The sequence below is a fragment of the Haemaphysalis longicornis genome, unplaced genomic scaffold, assembly GCF_048455015.1.
Source record: "Haemaphysalis longicornis isolate Haplotype H1 unplaced genomic scaffold, Haemaphysalis longicornis Haplotype H1 scaffold_1, whole genome shotgun sequence".
Classification (NCBI taxonomy): Eukaryota; Metazoa; Arthropoda; class Arachnida; order Ixodida; family Ixodidae; genus Haemaphysalis; species Haemaphysalis longicornis.
In genome coordinates this window covers 379,113,966-379,135,302 of record NW_027526203.1, presented here as the reverse complement: position 1 = coordinate 379,135,302, position 21,337 = coordinate 379,113,966, and the positions used below count along the sequence as shown (strand labels likewise).

At 47.3% G+C, this 21,337-nt stretch overlaps 1 protein-coding gene across 2 annotated transcripts in view; it reads left to right on the top strand.

The window, feature by feature from the left end:
• Positions 1 to 20,425, top strand: part of LOC144155161 (diacylglycerol O-acyltransferase 1-like) — a 56,022-nt gene extending 35,597 nt beyond the window's left edge. For both annotated transcript variants that reach the window (XM_077686441.1, XM_077686442.1), the window contains exons 8-14: positions 820 to 923; positions 1,915 to 1,995; positions 4,595 to 4,639; positions 5,888 to 6,000; positions 8,697 to 8,850; positions 10,321 to 10,383; positions 15,662 to 20,425. In XM_077686441.1, the coding sequence (XP_077542567.1) occupies positions 820 to 923; positions 1,915 to 1,995; positions 4,595 to 4,639; positions 5,888 to 6,000; positions 8,697 to 8,850; positions 10,321 to 10,383; positions 15,662 to 15,814 (713 nt within the window). In that variant the 3' untranslated portion in view covers positions 15,815 to 20,425. The remainder of the gene's footprint in view (positions 1 to 819; positions 924 to 1,914; positions 1,996 to 4,594; positions 4,640 to 5,887; positions 6,001 to 8,696; positions 8,851 to 10,320; positions 10,384 to 15,661) is intronic.
• The last annotated feature ends 912 nt before the right edge of the window (positions 20,426 to 21,337 follow it).

The window sequence follows — 21,337 nt, the reverse complement described above, 5'->3', positions numbered from 1 at the left end:
AGTGGATAGCTATACAGATGTGTATATGTATATATTGCAATAAATGTTAATTGTTGCAATGTACTTCGCATATGCGCTGCCAAGTCCGAATAAAATGTAAAATGCAGAGTTAGCGCCGTCATAGTGTCATTGGAACCTTGGTGAAATTCAAGCCCAGCAGCAGTGTTCAAAGCTCGTAGGACACCTTTTAACAAGCTCTTGTTTCCTGGCGTTCACCTTGGCCTCGCTACACGCCACCGTGTTTGTCTTGCGACCTGCGCACGCTAGACTGAGAGCGTGATCGTAGGAGGTACACCGTAAAGGAAAACTAGAACGTCACTTTGACGGTCTTCCGGATTGAATGTTATTTTGCATGTCAGGAACTCTCGGCTTGAGAAACAAATCTGTCCGCAGAGGGCGGCCCCCTGCTGTGGATATGGCTGCAGGGTCTCACTTCCACTGGATAAGGGTTTCAGGTTCCTGAGCACAAGAGATTCCCTGTTTTGGAAACATAGTTGTAATTAATTCGAGAACATATTTCCAGTAGAGCAGTTACGGGTCATAAAAGCAAAAACAACACGATGGAGATGGAACATGCTGCGGCCAATGAAGTTCTAAGCGGCGCGAATCGAAAGCACAAGTAAAATTCCGGGTTCTTGGTTTCGCTTTCCCCCTACACCCAATAAAAGGGCACCGCGTCCTGCCTCGGTAAGTGACATGCTGTGCGCAACTGGGCGCGCGTTTTAGGGAACGACATCTCATTGGCGCCTTCTGGAAGCGCGACGCTCTGAACAGAGGTCACCTATCTTACCCAGCCTTCGGGCCGATTGTGTTTTTCAGACCTGTGGTACTTCATGTTTGCCCCGACCTTGTGCTACGAGCTCAACTTTCCGCAGAGGCCCAAAATACGAAAAGTGTTTCTTCTTATGAGGAGTATTGAAGTCGTAAGTTTCGAATGCATCCTCAAAAGCTTGAAAAGTGACAACTAACTATTGCCATATATATATATATATATATATTTATATATATTTATATATATATATATATATATATATATATATATATATATATATATATATATATATATATATATATATATATATATATATATATATATGTATATATATATTTATTTATTTATATTTGATAAAATGGTTGACTAACGATTGAAAACAAAAGCATCAGTTGTTTACTGACGTTCCGCCTGTAGGACCAGTCATCATCACTTCAAAACCAGTTTTTGTTTGTAATCGTGAGTCCACCGTTTTCTCAAATATTTCTTCTGGCTCCTCGAGAAGTTTTTGTACTGCTTATATATATATATATATATATATATATATATATATATATATATATATATATATATATATATATATATATATATATATATATATATATATATATATATATATATATAACTATATATATAAACAATTGTGGTTTCGAGCCGCCAGGATTGATTCACAATATAGCGATCACTATAAATGTTACAAGTGCGAGCGCATAAATTCAACACGCCAACTTGTCCTGCATGAACGCGCAGGATTGCACTGCAGTTCCCGAATGTCTAATCCCGTCCTTGTTTTCTTTTTCCGCGTGCGCCCACATGTCACGATAAATCGCCTTAACAAATGTGATAAATACGGAACATTTTTTAAACCGTAGTTGTCACAAAAACATATATATATCAAGGTCACGGGTTACCCATCGCGGTAGTTGGGTATAAGACATCTCGTAAAGGTTGTCTGGAACCTCTAAAAACCGCACAGTGACTGATCCGCAGCTGATGCGCATTTCCGGAATATTTTAAACGTATTGAAGGGAGTTATGAATCAGCTATTTTTATGCCTAAGGGAGTTATACATCAGCTATTTTTATGCCTAATTGGCAGAGTATGTGTGCATAAATTGCCCATGGTTGTTTTTTGATGTGCAGATCGCCATTCCAATGATGGTAGGAACAATCGTAAATCAATGGGGAGTGCCGGTGGTAGCCATGGTTGTCAGAGCTTACAAGGTAAGTCGATACCACTGTAGCTCTGTGTGAGCGCTAATGCCATAAGCCACGCGAGTACAGGAGCAAGTGAAGGCAAAGCAGACAATCTTGAGCAGTTTGACATTGTAAAAATATTTTAAGAAATGCGTCGTTTTGCGACTTACTGGCGCTGCCACCCAATTGAGTTAAAGCGCCATATTGTTCTGTGCTGTAGTGATTTACAGAACACGTGACATAGCAAATTTAGTCGCAAAAATTAATTAAAAGATTGGTGGGCATTTAAGAATGCGTGAGCATTCCATCCCTCTCCCTCGCGAACTTGAGGTTCTCTCGATAGGTACGCCTTGCTCCTGCTTCGGAAGGAAAGTCTCCGATTCGGCTTTTCTCGCACGTCCCCCGTACACCATGCCAACGATGCTTAGCGCTCTCTCTGCCTGTATCAGTGGTCACTTGTGCTATTTTTAGCAGCGATATTGGCTGCCTGTCGCTGCATTTGTTGCGCTCAAGTATCCGCATCTCGCCACCATCCCTACCATACTTCTTTCTCTTTTGACTAGCCGCCCTTCGACTTGCCGTCTTCATAGCAACGTCGCCAGCGTTGCGAAGGCGTCTCTCTCTGCGCGCTCCCTTTACTCTGGCGTTCCGTGCTCTTCGGTCGTTCCTCTGTCGACAAAGCGATGAGAAAATGACACGCTTTTTAACGTCTTAAATGCTTTTAGTTCGTGGTGATTAGGCGTTTCTAGTCCATCAGATCAGGTTGTTACGAATAGCCCAGACGAACATTACTGATCCACGCACACTACATAACTTAAAAACGGGCTCAGAATATTTTTCTCTGTTTACGTGTTCTTAACAGAACTGGGCGTTGCTTGCGGGCTTGAGTAAGGACACGCAAGCATTATTTCATTTCAGCTGAGTTCATATCAGTTGAGGTAACAAACTTTACAGACGATAGCGGCAGAATTGAGGGAGAAACTGAAAGAGGTATCTGCTGCGGCGAATAAACCACGAGTGCCACTCCATGCTGGCCAGAGCATACAGCTTTCGAAGTTCTTTCAAGCACGAAGGAAAGAGTGGTACCTCTTAGCGGCACAGCAAAAAGAATCCCGTTAATCGAGGACCATGAAGTATTGCCCGAATTTCTTTATACAAATCAATTAGTGCTGCAACAAAATAGTTTTTTCCAGAGGAAAGGGGTTGAAATTTCCTCTCCACATGAAGCAGGCAAATCCCCGCCTCCTGTCGTCACACTGTAAGTGGAAAATGAGGCTGCGCATGGTGCGTGGTGACAGGTAAAGCGAGCACCAAGTAAACCATGAAAATGTAAGCCTGAATGAACATATTCTATAAAAATACAGCAGCGGCCCAGTTTACGCATTATAAAAGGTGCACTCTTCACACGTGATAAATTTCACAGAAAAGAATTTAATTTGGCATCTGTGATCAAAAATATTGAACTTTGTACGTTCAAAAGAGGTGAATTATTTGCTTTCATTTATGGTCATTTTACATGAAGCCAGCATTATCGATCGATGCACCAATCGATCGATAACTAAGCCTATTTTTCGTTTGAAACTAACTATGTCAAGGGCACGGACACAACCAACGCACAAAAAATCTGCAAAGGCCTCAGGAGAGTTATTGGGGAACATCATACTCAATTCTTTCTCGGAGATGTTTTGGGTAGGAAAGCAGCAACCTTTTTTTGGCCGATAATCAAACTCAAATTTCCAAAGGCTGCCCTAGAAAAAAAGAGAGGGGCTGGTTGAGAAAAGCAAATATCAATGCCTTCCTTCCTCGGTGTAGGAAGGCGTGTCCGGCACATCCGCCCTCGCGTATGTGTTCGTCATGCGGACACCCCATCGTTAATGGGGCACATTCGCACTGCTAACTCAAACGGGGTTGGCAGAAAAACACACGATCGTTCTTTAGAAATGATACTTGGCATGCAGCACGATACTTTTTAAATGCAAATGCATTTCTTAGTCGGGGGTTGTCGTGCTCCGTCGGCGTGCGCCTGCATTCCTCCAGCGCGAGCGCACGTGAGCGCGCGCCTCGTAGTTCTGCCTTCGTCGTCGTCGTCGTCGTCGTCGTCTCGGCGCGGCGGACCCGCGGCGCTCGCATCGCGGAGCTCGGGGGGAGTAGCGGAGAGTGAGTGGAGAGGAGGAGCGCGCTCGGGCGTGTGAGGGCGCTCGCATCGCGGAGCTCGGCGGGCTCTCTTTCCTCTCCGCGTACCCTCTCTCCGCTCGCTGCGCTCGGAATCTATATAATGCAGTGGAGCGCGCGCCTGGCGCCTTGATAGCGATGGAAGTCGGTGAAGTCGAATCCCTCGCGGCAACGATACCGCAAGCACGAAGTGTAACACAATGCAACCTGAGCATTACACCTCCCGCTGGCGGTGACGTCACTGCAGTTGCTTCAACGTCATCATCGGTTGGAGGACTCACACTCTCGTCTCTCTTCATTAAGTACGCCCTTAATAATAATTACTCGCCCCGCACTGATCGGTGCACCCAATGCATTCGCATTTCCGCACGAGGTGGGGGGATTTTTTTTTTCATTCGCCTCTGTGGAAGTTCAGAGCGGCATATAACGCCGATTTTCTTGCACATTCTTACAGAAAATGGACCTGTGGGATTTTGGCAAAGCCTACCTGGACCTCCTGGTACGTATTTATGAAGAATTGTTTCCTCAATGCTGCGCGAGCATCGCTTTTGTAATCACAACACTAACTTCCAAATATACCTGAAAGGTTTCAAAGCACAGCCAAACACACACAAGCAAAAGCACTCTCACTGGGTCAGTCGCAGTAGCGACTCATAGGCCCGGGGCCGCGCCCACGCGCAAAGGGTCTTCAGCCGCGTCGCAATCTAGGGGCCGCATGTGGGGCCGGGCATGCACGGTCATACAGCGTTCTTTCGGTATGCGAGATTCGCCGCAAAACACTGACGCTCCTCGGAAACGTCCGCCTGCAAGTCACGTTGTGCGCTGTTGTAGCATGGGCGTGCACCGCGTCAACACACACGCCACAATCGATTGAGATGCCTCAAGTGAGGGCTCCGGATTAATGCGGGCCGCCCTGGGGCTTTTTAAAACCCACCTCACGCAGTGCTCACCCGGGAGCTCACGTATTTTGACTAATATCAGGCAGCGACAGGGATTCGAAGCCATGGCCTCATCTTCAGGCCCAGCAACTGGAATTCCGAATCCAGGGTGATATAACTGATGGGCATGACACGTTAACCCGTTTTTTATAGTTTTCTTGCATTTTGAACTATGATCCATCAGGTCTCAAATAAAAAAATACGGTGCGCCTTTTTTTGAAGTCTTCTCATGTCATGTAAGCGGAAATTCCAAACCTGGAACACTTCATATCATTGCAAGTTTAAAACTGCCTTTTGGAGTGGCGTGTAAAAGATGGAGCTCAGGTGTCTTTTATGTGCTGCCTCAATTCATGTTTAAACTATTTACCCGTACTATGAAAGGCTTTTTATTGGTGCGACATAAATTAGATCTATTCTAGCGGAACGCAACCCGCAGTCTGTTCCCCCGGTTTCTCCTTCGTGGCAGAACACAAACGTTGGAATTGGACCGTGCTGAAAGCCAGGTATAAATGCAAATATGAGTAAGAGGACTTAGCTGGCGAGACGCCACGTGAAAAGACGTTGGTACTCGCGTCAGAGTAATGGCAGCGCAAAGCCTTTCCCTACAAAAAAAAAAAAAAAGAAACACTCTGCGCCATGCAGCTGATTCTGAGTTATACTGCGGACTATACGTTGCTGGGCGGGAGGTGAGTGTTATTTCGAGAATTTACATCAGTGCGCTGCTATAACACACTCCTCTGTCGCCACAGAAGGCCGGGTAAACGTTTTTAATAAACGGTAAATTCCATGCACCGCCTCATCCGTTGCAGGTTTGGAACACCATCCTTTGGGGCATCATGTCCTTCTGGCTGTTCCACTCGGGCCTCAACTGGCTGGGCGAGCTGCTGCGATTTGCTGACAGGGACTTCTACAGAGACTGGTGGTAAGCATCGCTGCACTCAATGCGAAGCACGCTGCGGATGACTGCCCTGATGCTCAGTGGTCACCCCGCTGATAGGAGGACGCCAAACGCCCAGCACCTTGCGTGCATACCATTTGACTCAGAAAACGTTATCTGCGCTGTGGCAGAGCACAATTCAGAACGTCGTGCTTGAACAAGTTCCATGACGCCCCAGCGCGAAATCTCTCTTTTTTTTTTTTTAGTGAAACGGTATGCTCGACATCGTGGGGCGTTTATTCAAATTTTCAATTGGGGGGGGGGGGGTGTCGAAACCCGCCTGGGGAGGGGAGGGGGTGAGGTGTTGGGGAGCTGTTAGGGGGTGTATAAATCCCTGGGTAGGGTAGGGTGCCCGTGGTTGCGGAATATTTTTTTTTGGGGGGGGGGGGGGGGCGGGGTCGGGGAGTATTGGGGGGGGGGGTGTATAAATCCATGGACATCGTCATTCGACGGATTTTTATTGTTGGCTTATGGATTGCTTAACAGAATGCATTGTGGGGAAGCTGAACCTCGGTGTGGTCTTTGTGTGTACACCCAAAGTACATCTTGTGCTTAACTTCACGATTCACTCGAGCGACCAATACATGCTCCGCCAAAGGACAGCAACACGACAAAGGACAGCAACACGCATACGTTTTGATGCATACATTTTGGCCAGGCGTAATGCAGAATGCCAAGCTTGAATTGCATAATACCAGAGCGGAGACCCAACTTTAGGGTCCAATCGTGATTCGCTGAAATTTTAGTTCTGGCTATTCCTCCATGTGGGCCGCCCTTTGTGTGGACAGAGCTCTTTGATTTCCTCTGACTATGAGCCCGTTATAATATGGTTGCTTTTTTTTTCGCCATAAAGGTTGAAATACGGTAACAAAGGGTATCTATGACGCCATTCCGCCGGCATCCCGGTAAAGTCAAAATTATGGCCCCTGGTTTGGAGCAGCGGCCTTGTGAGAGTTCGACACCACCATGTCGAGGGGTTAATAAGTAGAGAGCAGAGGAAGGCGTTTTTCGGATATTTTCATTAGCAAAAATGGTCGATTTGCCTTGGTATTGCTTTTAGGAGAAAAATCGTGCACTCCTCCTTCTAACGACGACGATGGTTGAAGGCGACGCTTTTTTTTTTTTTTTTTTTTTGTGAAGGATTAATTGGTTGTCGCCTGAGTTCGGACTTTCACTTGCTGAGCTTTTACTCTCACTCGCACGCAGTTTGGACTTATTATCGTAGCGGCTTTGGCCTTGGCCCTTCGCCAGTTGATTTCGCAAGAAGAAAGCTTCGCGTTCAACCATCGTCGTTGTTATTCAGAGGGATGCATGATATTTGTTTAATTTGACACGTCCATACACCGCTCTCTCAATCCAAACTGATCCGACCGAGTTGGAATGGCGCAAAGACTTTCCACTTATTTCACACGCTATCCGGTACCTATGCACAGACAATGAAGAAGGGGTCCCCTACGACTTAGTGATGCTTTTGGGCCTCCATAGCATCTGGCGCGCACGTAATGCCTGGCTCCATGGCGACGCGGACGCTCGACCGGCGCGGCAGTTACTGCGTGAAAGCGTTGCACAATTTGTTGAGGGGCAAAGAACGCTACAGCCAGTTCCTGGGTGGTTGGATTTTGTTGAAACACTGACTGCTATTAAGTAATGAACCAATGACAAAGCCAAGTCGGAGTCACGACTGGCTGCTTTTTGTGTGTGCCTGTTGTATGTGGTGTGTTGAATGACTTGCGTTATGTCGAAGACCGGCAATAAAAGAAAAAAAAAGTGTTGGAATGGCGCAATCGGATAGACATCGGCTTCATAACGCGAGGTACCCAGCTTCGATTCCTACCACGACAAGTATTTTTTTTCTTTCACTTCAACGATCATCACTATCATAGTCCGAGAACATTGGCTTTCAGGCAGCGCGTTTTCGACGTGGCGCACGCCATCAGTGAGACATAAAAGGCTTCGCTTTAATAAGTGTTGGCATCGGATGGTGGTGTAATGTTCGAACGAGGCCGCTGTTACAAACCAGGTGCAATAATTTAGGCTTTGTCTGGATGCCGACAAACAATATGGTGCCGAAACGGCGCTTCTATTTCTGCATCTATTCTAAAGAATATATGAACATGGTGACATACTGTAACTGTATTTCTGCGAGGACAATTTTGCCTCCACGTTCGCAAATTCAATACCAGAAAGCCCGCAATGGCCAGAAACACGCAATTGGAACAACACATCTTCCTTGCGGAGCAAACGAAAGCTACTCCGTGGCATTCGTTGATAGAGCGAAACATGTGGTTCTTATCACCAAACGGTACTCCACACGCGAAGCCCTGGCTTAGCTCCACGGCAGCTTGATAAAAATAGACATTGCGCATCTTCGCCCAGCCATGCCTTCAGAATACAAGGGTCATGCTTGTCCTGGCTTGCAAGAGATAAAAGTTGATTTTAAGGTGGAAAGGCTACTGAAAACAGTGCCGAACGGGTTAGCTCTCTCCCCTCTCTTACACCCTGCCTCCAACTAAGTGAGAGACAAGGAGACCCTAATGTGAGACAGGCTGTTGTGGGAAAATAAAGTTTACTCTCTCTCTCTCTCTCTCTCTCTCTCTCTCTCTCTCTCTCTCTCTCTCTCTCTCTCTCTCTCTCTCTCTCTCTCTCCCCCCCCTCCATGCACATGCGCGGTTTCTTTGCAGGAACGCCGATTCCGTGAAGGTTTTCTGGAGCCGGTGGAATCTTCCGGTGCACAATTGGTGCTCGCGGCACATTTACACGCCGCTCGTTGTCATGGGATGCTCCAAGTTCCTGGCGCAAATGGTCGTCTTCGGCGTGTCAGCTTTCTTTCACGAGGTAAGCGGCAACATCCGCCTGCGACTGCACAGCGAACGCGCGTATGATAAGCCGAGTGGGCTCCGTGTGTAGGATTAATGGAACCTCATCGGAACATTATTGATTTTTAAACTTTATGTATTCAAAAGTTTATAATACCCCTGTCACACGGCAAATCTAATGACATTTGCAGCGAATGACATTAGCTCTAAATCCCGTTTGTTTGGTGCTACACGAGAATGACGAATGACATTCGACGCCAATAATAAGAGGGACAGGCTCGCATTAGCATCCCAACCGAACGAGTAGCCTCGACAGCAGTGGCTCGTCCCTAATCAAGGAAGCTTATTATAAACTGAAGGGCATTGCGTGCGTGCGCGGGCGTATGCGCGTGGGTGCGTGCGCACATGCGTGCGCGTTTTCGTGGCTTATAACGAACCAATTTTGACGACGTCAGTCCTGAACTGATTCCCATGCATTTCTGGGCTCTCCTGTTTCTCTACTTCCGAGTGGACGACCTATAATGTAGAACCTTATCCCTTTCGGGCAATTTATGACGCGGGGCGGCGTGGTGCATCAGTGGTCTTAAAGCCTTGTTTAGAGTAATTTTAGGACAACTTAGTGTGTTTATGTTCAAACACCGGTCCCACTTCGGCTAACTCACCTAAGCGTTGCTTCGCTTCCCGCTGACCGTTTTGCCGCTCTCCGGCGACTGCACGTCTTTTCTGAGTTTAATCAATTATTGTAGACATATCGGTTGGTCGCTGCCCCAGAAGCTTTGTTTGTACGCCGTCGGCTACTTACGGTCGAACATCTCCGGTTATTAATCGTGAGGAAAGCCTGGAGTCGGCTGCCGTCTGTGCCATTGTCTTGACGCTACAAATCAGGACTGCAGTGTTTGCCCAAAGTATAATATTGAGAGAAAGGATGTTGATGTACCATTACTGCGGTTGGACGTTCGCCCTTCCGTAGAACACAAGATTTTGGGTTGACGCCATGGTATAGATGAAATTGTGCTGTGGAAGCATCCCTAACACTAACCTCAGTGAAACCGGCTTAAATCACGGCGTCTTAGATCCAAAATACACAGCGAACGTTTTTCTTGTTCTGTTACCTGTTTATTGGGGTCTCGCTCGTCTGCTGTGAATTGGACCATGGCAACTTGTAAATTTTACTTTTAGCTTGCTGGTTTTTCTTTATGCATGCTTTCTTTTTTCGTTCCCGTACCGCTGCCCGAGTTTTTGTCCTAGTCCGAGCTCATGTCTTTCAATAAAGCTCTCTCTCTCTACCTTCCGTCTGTCTGGGGCTCAAAGTTATGTTACTCGTGAGTCCTATCACTGGTGCGTTACAGTCCTGGGTGCAGAGGTGGCTGCGGAGGAGCAAAATCGGGATAAAGAGAGTTGGTATTGTGCATCACCGTGAAATGCTTGGCACCTTAAGCCCTCTAACATGAAGGCTGCATTCTAAAGTCCCTTGTACTTTGTCTCGCAGTACATTATGAGCTTACCGCTGAAGGGACTTCACGGATGGGCATTCATTGGCATGGCTATACAGGTGAGTGCAACAAAGGCAGCGATGCTCTGAAACATCGCGTCAGACGAGGTTAGGTATTGGTTGCCCTATAGAATGAGTTTGGTTGGATTTGCCAGAGCAGCAGATAACATTAAGGTACAATACTGCGGAGGAATCATAATTATTTGAAACCTCCTGCGATTCTTACGAGACGTGCACGAGAGTGTGTTGACGTAGAATTGGTTGGATACATGCGCCGGGGTTTGCTCTCACAATAAGGATAGCGTATAATTCTGAGATACTCCTTTTAGGAGACAGGGAAGGTGCTTGTCTTTTGCTGTGCTTTATGTATGCTCTGCATTTAAATAAAAGCATGCAGAGGAGCTTTTTTTAAGATACGTCTTTGAGTGGCGCTTTTAATTTTGGTACGCGCTTGGAAAAAAAGTGCGAACACTGCTTTCTCCAGAATCAGATTCTCCTCCTCCTTCAAGGTTTGCGCATCTTTAGTGAGGAGCAGGTGACCTCGACCTGCATATTCCCCGACCACACAACATCTCAGTCCAGCTTCTAGCTTTTTACGCCCAGCTATGAGTGGAACTGAGGGGGTTTGGAGGCCCGAGCAGTCGGGTTTTTCAAGGCCGACAAAAATAGACGTGTTCCGGTGATGTGAGACTGCACGTGATAATCGAATTTGAGCATTAACGTACGCAGAGAAGCTACTATTTCGAATGACGGTTCCGTGCCTTTCTGGCAGCAAAGAGCGACGCTGAAAACCACTTGCAAATAACGGCGAGAAGCTGGGGAAAAGCTCGGCTGTTCGATTACATGGCGTGATCTGAGCAGCTGCGAACAGGAAGCTACCGCAGTACGGGAGGCGTTGTTTTATCTGTCATCAGCAGCATAAACTATTCTTTACCATATCTAAACCCAAACACTGGAGAACTGAACAAAGTGATCAGCTAATCAAGAAAATATATAAATCCGTACTGCACCTGCCCCTGTGCACCTCCACAGCCAGATTCGAGGGACTAGGAATGTACAATAAAGCCGAAGAACTCATTGAAGCCCACTTGTTGAATCAATATTGTCGATTATCCAAAACCCCTACAGGAGTACACATCTTGCATAATTTAGGTATCAAACATCCAGCTAAACAAAGTGGCGCACTCCCGATACCGCATGACACGCACGCAAACCTGATCATTATAGGCCAATCCCAAGAAACATGCATCCCCTACACCACGTAGAGCGAAGGGAAAAAAGAGCTCTAGCTCTACAGACAAAATTTGGAAGCAAGCCCAACGTCGTGTATGTGGTTGCAGCTGAATATAGACACCACGAGGCCTACGCGATCGCCGCAGTAAATGCCGCAACCGCAACTGTCATGACCCTCAGTCCTGAGACAATGGAATGTGCTGCTGAGACCGAGGTCACGGGTTCGACTCCCAGCCGCGGCGGCCGCTTTTCTGATGGAGGCGAAAAGCAAAAACGCCCGTGTGTACGAGATTTCGGCGCATGTTAAAGATCCCCAGGTGGTCAAAATTAATCCGCAGCCCTCCACTACAGCGCGCCTCATCGCCTGCGTTGCGTCGGGGCGTTAAACCCTACAATCAATCAATCAATGACACAGCGGAAGAGGCGGCAATAGCCATAGCACTGTCACTGCAACCCACGCCACCCACAGTAATCTCTGATTTGAAAACCGCAATTCAAATTTTTGCTGCCGGCTTAATCTCGAAAGCAGGCCTCAAAATTTTGAACCGAAATCCCCCCTTGCCCCCGGAAAACTGGTCTGGACACCGGCGCACTCTGGCTTCGACGGAAAGGAGGCAACTCACGAAATGGCCCGAGGCCTCACCATCCGGGTGGGAGCTAGCCTGTATCCAAACCACGGAGCCAGATCTGCAAGGGACAGACTAGTGTCTTACAATGACATCACGCAGCATTACCGCCTCTGCCGCCGGGTCTACCCTCCGGCAGAAAAAAACCTAACTAACGAGCAAGCCACGTCTGGCGCCTCCTACAAAAAAACGCCTTCCCCAAACCCCGCAAGGCTAACGCACATTCACCCGTCAATATACCCCACACCTGATTGCTCCATATATGCGGCGCCCCAGCCAATCTTCCTCACATAATGTGGGCCTGCTCTCAATATAGCTTTCCCCTAATCACATCCGAGGAGCAGTGGGAGGAGGCACTGCGTAGCCCGGACCCAGGCGTGCAAACCACCCTGGTCACCCGAGCTACCGAAGTCGCCGCTCTGCTCATGCCAGCGGCAACGAGTATCGTCTGACCTAGAGAAATGCTCAATAAAAATGTTTCCTCTCTCTCTCTCTCTCTCTCTCTCTCTCTCTCTCTCTCTCTCTCTCTCTCTCTCTCTCTCTCTCTCTCTCTCTCTCTCTCTCTCTCTCTCTCTCTCTCTCTCCCACGACGCACGTGCCGCGATCCTATGACTCCCCTTTCCGCTCATTACGTTAGTAAGGACAATGAGGAGAAGTAGGGTCACGATACAGTTACCCATAAGAGACAGGGATGAATCTCCTAACGCTTGGGAGAAGCGAGCAACAGGAGGAGCACACTAAGACTGTGGCGGCTGCGCAGACGGTATACATATATGCACACCACGATCCCTACTAGCGGTGTCCCTATCCTCAATAGGCGTTTCATTCCATTCTGACAATAGTAGAGTTTTAGCATAGCGGCTAGCGTATGCAACGCTATGGTCGGTGGGTGCCGGGACCCAACTGGGCAGGTGCGCATTCGTTCAGCAGGGACGAGCGGCCCGCCTCGCCGAGCCTGCGCATTTGTTCTGGTGAGGGGTGGTGGCCCTCCCCGCCATGCCCCCGTGCGCATGCTCAGTCGGGTCTCGGTACCCGCGGCATTGGCGTAGCGTACGCTAGGCGCTATGCTAAAACTCTCTAGTGAGTAGGGGCCGATGAGTGTCACTAAACTTAGTGACACTAGGACCGATGATGCGTAAGCTGCCCCTCGTCTGGGTGGGAGACACTCGCAGAGATCGCACGTAATTTTTTTTTCACTAGGCACTTCAGCAATGCTACCAACCTTGAAACTAAGACCGCCACACTACAAAACCACCAAGAGTAGTGGAAGCCTGGGTGGAAACAGAGCATGTTGGGGCGCTGCAGAAACCCACCCCCCTTTTTTACCAATACGGCGAAGGAAGCACATGTGCGTAGTACAGGACGGAACACTTCAAACTAGCCGTGGCTCACTGACGGCCCTTTGCGGCTCGTGTTGTGCTCTGCGAGTGTCACCTACGGCGCTCCTGAATTAAAGCGAAAGTTTTAGGGGCGAAGCACCTTAGGGGCTCGGGCTGTCGGCGTATCCTGTCGTCCTCTCCTGTAGTCACGTTCTGAAACACCGGGGCACTCGTTTTCCATCGCCCTGCGCCTGAAGGTAACGAGCACTAAAACAAAAGTGTTTAATGAATAAAACTGGTTCAAAATAAACTAACATGATTTGAAGATTTGTGGAACGCTCCCCGTTCGCTTCAGCAATTTTCAGGCACAAGCAAACTGTTTGTAGAGAGGTTATAATTTGTATTACACTCAAATACCCACCAGCTCTCGTCGCTAGGCCTGATCGGGTCGGGTGGTCGGTCGAAGCAAGAAAAGGCATACTTACCTACCTGGCGCCGGGGCCTCGTTGATCACCGGTGGGCATTGCACTGCGCTGGCGTTTACCCCTACCAAAACCCCAAACTGGGGCAGGTGGGGCATGTAAATCGCTTAAATCCGGTTCAACGCAAGAAAGGGCGCCGCCACCTCAGCAAGCGCCACCACCTCAGCACTACCTCGCACCGGCGCTTCTCCGGCGCCCAATCACCGCGCGCCGTGTCTTTGAATACCTCTGTGTCTTTGAATCTTTGAATACATGTGAATTTATACACTGCCTACTTCGCCCCTTCCCAGATTTCACGTTAGTGGAGACGGCCCGTTTTAGGGGCGCAGAACCTTAGGGGCTCGGGCTGTCGGTGCCCGCTCTCGCCGTCTTATGTAACGGTAAATTAAGTTGTCAGACGACGGTAACAAACAAGTGCATAATGAATAAAACCAGTTAAAAATAAACTAATATGATTTAAACTAATTTAGAATACAGGAATAATCAGGATTTAATAACATTAATAACATAAATTCGTTAAATTCCGTCTCGAGATTGGTTTCAAACGCCAGGTTTTCTTCTGTAAAGTATGCTTCTTAGGATGCTGCGCCGAGTAAAACGATGACAACTTACGGCCAGTCTGCATCTCGTCTAATGGCTTAAATCCGGTTCAACGCAACACAGGGCACCACCGCCTCAGCAAGCGCGCGATTGCTCGTCACACCAGCGCATCTCCGGCGCCCAATCAGTGCGCGCGGTGACAGACTTAAAATCTTTGAATGCACTTATACACTGCATGCTTCGCCCCTCCCCAGGTTTCATATTAGGGGAGATGGCCCGGGATTTTTTTAATTACATTTGAATATGTGGAGTCTACTTTGGCTCCTGAAATATGATACGTAGAAACTGAACTGGTCTGCCGTTCGTGACCATCAGCAGTGTCCGTTTTTGAATGAAGCCCATCGGGCGAACCCGGTCTGCCGCAGCGCCCTCTAATTGTACTGACCATGCTTGCTTTTTTTTTTTTTTGTTACGGAGAAGAGAAGCGTCAGGTTGCGCCGGGTTAAATAGGAATTTATGTCTTCAATAAAGCCGGCCCCAAAAGCGCGCTAACACGCTCTTTGTAAGGTCTTGAAGCACCTTTTAACTAGGTAGATCAACTCTCCCGATTGCGAGTACGTAGTCCACGACATAGCCGAATTTCTTTTTTTGTACGGACAGCACAAAGCTCACAATTACGCTGCAAAGTTCGTACCCACTTTCAGTGATTGCATTGATTGGTCCCCTCGTAATTTTTCGCAGAACCAACCAATGACCCATAAGTGGTGAGGCCCAGCATACCCTTTGAAGCGAGGAAATGTATCCTGAGGAGGGCCTCCTTCTGGGAGCATTGCACGGAACCGAACGGCTTTGAGCCGTGGTAGGCAATACAGCTACATCAAAGGTTAACCAAGCGAAACCAAGACTCAACCAGACTAAGTCAAGTTTTCGCTTTGCATATTAGCTGAGCTAGGCCATAGCCATTTTTTGAGAGTGTAGGCGAGTCCAGGTGTCGCCTGAAGCTTGTGCTGGATAGAGGTACTGTATGTGCTTCTAGGGGAGATATATACAGGAACTCTAGTGCTGGACCCCAACGCGTTGAGTGATTCAAAGTTCAGAGTAAAGTTCTGATCCATGGTTCACGTTTTTCTTTCTGCAGATGCCGCTCTTCTACCTCTATGACAACGTTATCCACAAGCGATGCCCCAACGCCGGAAACACAATCATCGTGGTGCTTTTTATCTTCGTGATGCCCGCCGTTGTTGTGCTGTATTACTGCGAGTACTACTGCATCGTTATCGGAGAACCCTAGGCGAAGATCACTGCTTCCGATGAACTGATGTGCCATCGCCGTGGGCACGCATGTGTCGCGCGGGGAACGCTGTGTTCTCCCGTTTTTCGAGCACAGTGCACGAAACAGAAAAGTACCTACAGGGAACTACTAGTTCATACACGTGATCTAATGTGCCCACACAATACTCATTCGATTCCTATCCTCTAGCTGATACTTTCGGGCACATTTGCGAATAACTGTTCCCGTGTAATGGAGACTCAATGCGCGAGCCATATTTCTGGTGGATTTCGTAGCCTGCAATCATCAAGAGTCATCGGTTTTCTTGTTTGCTTAGTATTCAGTTGGTGTAATACAGTAATACCCAGTTGTTTCAAGCATGCCATTGGATGTGGCAACGCCTATAGCACACTGCTATTGAGCGTTTAGGGAAGAAACAGGGCATGCACGGTTGTAAAAATGTGCCCTTAAAAGGTTTGTAGTCTTGTAAATCGTGTAGTGCTTTGTTTTTGTCCTGCATTTGTTTTGTCACACACACGAAAATTCATGACTCGCACTGGTTCTTTAGAAGTATAGTTTTTTTTCTTTCAACCACCACTTTTGCAAACGCGCCTTTATAGCAGATCGTTGTGATGCTGGAACCTAGATACATTAAATGCATTGGAAAGTAGTTACGATTGCATTAAAACCAGTTATACTCCTAAGCTGCTTTCGCCTTGCTTCCGCCTGTTGCAGACAGGTGTGGCGTGAATGCATCCATCTAAAACACTCTATTTTGTTAAAATATTAAAAGTACGCGAGGCCCTTTTGTAAACCAGTTTCCTGTATCCACCGCATTGTCGAGAGTCAAGCAGACTAACGTCGGACAACGTGCGCGTCAATGTCAAGTGGATCGTTCCGGCGGTAGGTTTTGTGAATCTCGGTATAAATGTATCCACAAACTATTTTAGAAAACCTCCCCCTGCAGTGTGCGGAGACGTCACAAAATTCACTGCCCTTCCAGTATGGGAAGAAGGATGACCAGTTGAACTGGGCGCAGACAAAAAAGTGCACTAAATAACCATGCAGCAGAAACTCGGTGTGATGACAGAGTCGCCCTAGCTGGAAATTTCACCATTTTTTTCAGTAAAACTACATTATATTGAGATGCACAGAGCATTTACCAGAAAAGCTGGCTTTGCTTCAAGATTTTGTCGACGCGACTTTTGTCGGTGCGACTCTGTTTTAACTCTTCACTTCGTTTTTCCGCTCTAGGAACTCAGAATTTACGCGCTGTCGACGCTGCCGTTCTCTGGCGAGCCCCCGTTGCCGCTGGCCCCGTTCAGAGCCCATGGGGCGAAAGGACGCGCTCTGGCGATATACCCTTTCCTGCCCCGGCGCGCGCTCCGATCGGTCCGCTCTTATCCCGGTTAAAGCCCCTCCCGGTGAGACTGGGACGCCCACTGGCAGTGGGTTCGGGAACCTGCCCCTGCCTGACACCGTAAGGACAGACGACAAGGCTCGACTTCAAACCACTCCGCTGGAAAAGTGCATAGTGAATCCGCGATTTGATCCTATTCGGTTCTACCCTGAGTCGGCGAGAAGAGCGCGTGCATCTAGCCGCCCATGCCCTTCATTTTATTCAAGCATTGACTATTTCTTTTTCTCCTTTTCTGCAATTCAAGACAATACAGTCGCTTCGGGATGACGAATGGCATTTTTTTTATCCTGTCAGTATTACCACTATCTTGAGCAAGTTTAAATGAGAGAGAGAGAGAGAGAGAGAGAGAGAGAGAGAGAGAGAGAGAGAGAGAGAGAGAGAGAGAGAGAGAGAGAGAGAGAGAGAGAGAGAGAGAGAGAGAGAGAGAGAGTCATCACAAGTATGCCGACAGTTGCATGTCGCCCATGGCTGCTGGATGGGGGCGTGTAAGGCGCGTACTGGGGCGTCGCTCATCAGTAGCGATAACCGCCAAGTTTTACGCCGCGTCGTCACCGCGTCAAGGCTCAGGAACAGCAGCGGTGGGCACTGGAGTTATGCACGTTAGCCAGCGCGCATAACCGATACTTCTCTATCGCCACCTTAGGTAGCATCACACTGAGTTTTAAATTTAATTCTGAATTATCGCCGGCACTCATGCAATTCTGCGTGACGTGCCAGGCTTTATCTTGTGCATTTTCATTCATCGGTCGTGTACATGCATTACGTAATCCATTCATAACGCAGCCACATAGACATTGCAGTACTTTATCGCTGTAGCCGTGTTGGGCGTGTTGCATGCTGGGCGAACCTAGCATACATCGAAGACGAATCTCGTTAAAAAATAATCACATCTGTAAAAAAACCACTAAATGTACATCGCATTTGAACACTCCAAGGCGGCATTTACGGAGGCTCTGTTCTGGCTAAAAGTGAATTTCAGAGTTGGTCTGTCCATCATGTGCGCGCCAACTCGTGTCTGTACAAATCTCCATTTAAAATAGATAAAACGTCCAACATAAACCACTTTGACGCTAGTACTATCAAGTTAAAAAAACAAGTTGTAGTTACTTACGAAATCTTCCAACCTTCTATGTATGTAAACGTCGCTGACAGAACTATCACAAACCAAGCTTACAGAGTGCTCGATACACCAGAGATTGCGAATGCAACACGTGGTGAGCAGCAGACTAAAAATATTACTATAAATGTAGACTAGAATGGTGAATTTCGTATATACAGGGTGATCAAGATCAAGTCGACAGGTTTTTTTTTTTTTAATTAGGCGCTTAGCTTTACGTGAATACCACCTCTACAGTGAGGTTACGCGCCCAGGGGGACACAGAATTAGATGGCAACTATTGATTTCAATGGCTTAATTAACTAAAATTGAATAATGAACTTTTTAATGGCTGCAGTAAGATGGCATGTTTGTATTCAAAAGTTAGACGCAATCATGTTTCTCCGCAGTTTCATTTGGCAGAATTCTTCTAGCGCATTCGTAAAAGGAACTGTCAAGTTTAACAGTAAAGACCATCGCAAAGCTCCTCCCCTTTGTTCTGTGTTTCGGTAGCAATTCCGAGTACTGCAGATTGCGATAACGCCAGCCAAGACTGAAAGGGTGACAGTTATCACTTTTGCCTGTGCCTCCACCCTGCTGTCCAACTAAACACCCTACACCCTGTACACAGCACGCACGTCACAAAAGGGCGGAGCTTTGCGCCGGGCCTCACTGTCTTGCATGCGTAATCATGCGAACTAACGGCAATTGAACTTCGCAGTTCAATATGTCGGAGTACGGATGCGCTAGAAGAATTCTGCCAAATGAAACTACGTAGAAACAGGATGACGTCCAACTTTTGAATACAAACACACCTGCTTACTGCAGCCACTAAAAATGTCATTATTTAATTTTAGTTAATTGCGCCACCGACAACAGTAATTACCACCACATTCTGGGTCCCCCAGGGCGTATAACCTCACTTTAGAGGCGGTCTTCACGTACATCTAAGCGCTACATCTTTAGAACACCTGTCGACTTAACTTTGATCACCCTGTATATACATTACAATATTCCAGGGCCAACCAGTCCTACTTTACTCAAAGCTCAGTTGCGGAAGGCGACTCTCAGTTAAGTAAAGCATGCCTTGATTCCCTTTTCCAGTTTCCCTCAAGATTACGGTTATAATGGCACCAAAAAAAGGCCCATGATTCGGCTTTCTTTTTTTGTATTCTAGTATACCGAAGCACACGGAACTGCATTTGAACAGATAACCAGCGTATGGTCCGTACGCGCATCAGGAAAAATGCACCAGCTCGCTGTAATAGGTTTCGCTTTCGAGATACAAAATAGACTGTGTAATCTGTGCACGCGTAAAGAAAGCCCTTCTCAGATTGCGAAGCTCTGAGTTGACGCCCTTTTTTCGAAGGGTGGTTTTAATTTTGTTTTCTGAGAGCCTTCAAATTTTTTATATCAGCAACGAGTCACGTTTTTTTGCTGGCTCGAAACAATGCCACCTCTATAGCACAAGAGCCGCTCCATCCCCATGGCCTCACCTGTGTTTTCTCGTAAAATAAATGGTAGATTTATCTTGCAGTGGCAAGTGGTTTGGGCCCTAGAGAGTGCTTCACCACAACGCAGGTGAATGGTCCAAAATTGAGGTCGCCGGGCGCACAACAGGATAATTAAGGGGCCCAGCATATTATTCAACTCGTAAAATCCGTGGTCCATGCTGTATCAGTCATCGGACACAACGATTGGTCATACGGGGGTATTGTGGCGTGGCGCAGGTGTCTTTTGTTTTCTCGCTCCGCAAGTGAAGGGTGACAATCGCAACACTCATCTGTTAATAATAAAGATATTGCAGAGGTTTTCTTTTTCTCGTCTAAGAGGCGTTGCTTGAAGACAGCACATGTTTCTTCAACCCGAGAAAATACTTTGTATTGGAATATGTTTATGTTCTTATTCTTCAGTACAACTGCTGTTTTCTGTCACCATGTATCGGTTGTTTCCATGTTGTAACCTCGTTTATGTGTAGCATACTGTACGTACTTGGCTGTAGCTTGACATTCCGACCTGCGATGTTCTCTTGACGGTCTGTAATGGAGGCTGTGCCGAAGTAAAGTCATTTATTTCATGTTCATAAAAGCACCTTGTTGGTTATGACGAACTTGTATTCAGCCTTGTTTTACTCCGACGTTGGGCAGACCAGAGGCTCCGATTCTCGTGCTTGCGAATTTACAGGTCTGACGGGATGAAACCGAATGGGGTACAAAAGTCGCGTACTCCTGTAAGCAACAATTTCAGGGACGCACCGGATTATAAAGACAATCAATAATAAAATCGCGGTAACCGGTGATTAGCTCTTCAACCCGTACATGCAAGTCCTGGTTGAGCACCACAACCTGTAGTCGTATACGGTGCTATCAAACCACGGCTCGCGGGCCAACCAAGTCAACGTAGATGAGGGGAGTATAAAAACCTTACTGAGCAACAGCTGTTCTTCAGTGCGGCACTTTTGATGCCCCACCGCACCAGTCAGAAAGAAGGAGAAAGAACATGGGGGGAGGGAGGGGCATAGCTGCTAGACATTGCTTGAGGTTTTGTTCGTTCGAACACTGTTTCGTGCGTTCTCCTATTAATGAGTACTTGACCTGGTATCATGCGGCCTGGTGTTATTATGTGACCTGGTATTATTTCTGTGAATAAAAAAGAAAAGTCCCGTAGCCGAGTATACTGCTGCTTCAGGAGCAGAGGGGTCGAAGTTATAGACCCCTCACCCTTCTTCGCTGCTGGCACAAGCATTTGGTTTTTAACCCGAAAGTGTTTTATTCCGGGGTACACAAACATTCGAGTGACGTCATATCCGTCACGGAAGTGACGCCAGTACAACGAAGCAAGCGGCCTGTAAAGGGTGCACCCCTGCACACAGGGTCTTCTTGCGGGGAAGCAACCTTTAGAACCAAAGAGTACGTTAAACTTAGGGCTGTTAGTTTTCGGGTTTTATATTTTAACACGAAAGTGTTTTATCCCGGGATACACCAAGATTTCACTGACGTCATATCAGTCACGGAAATGACGCCAGTAC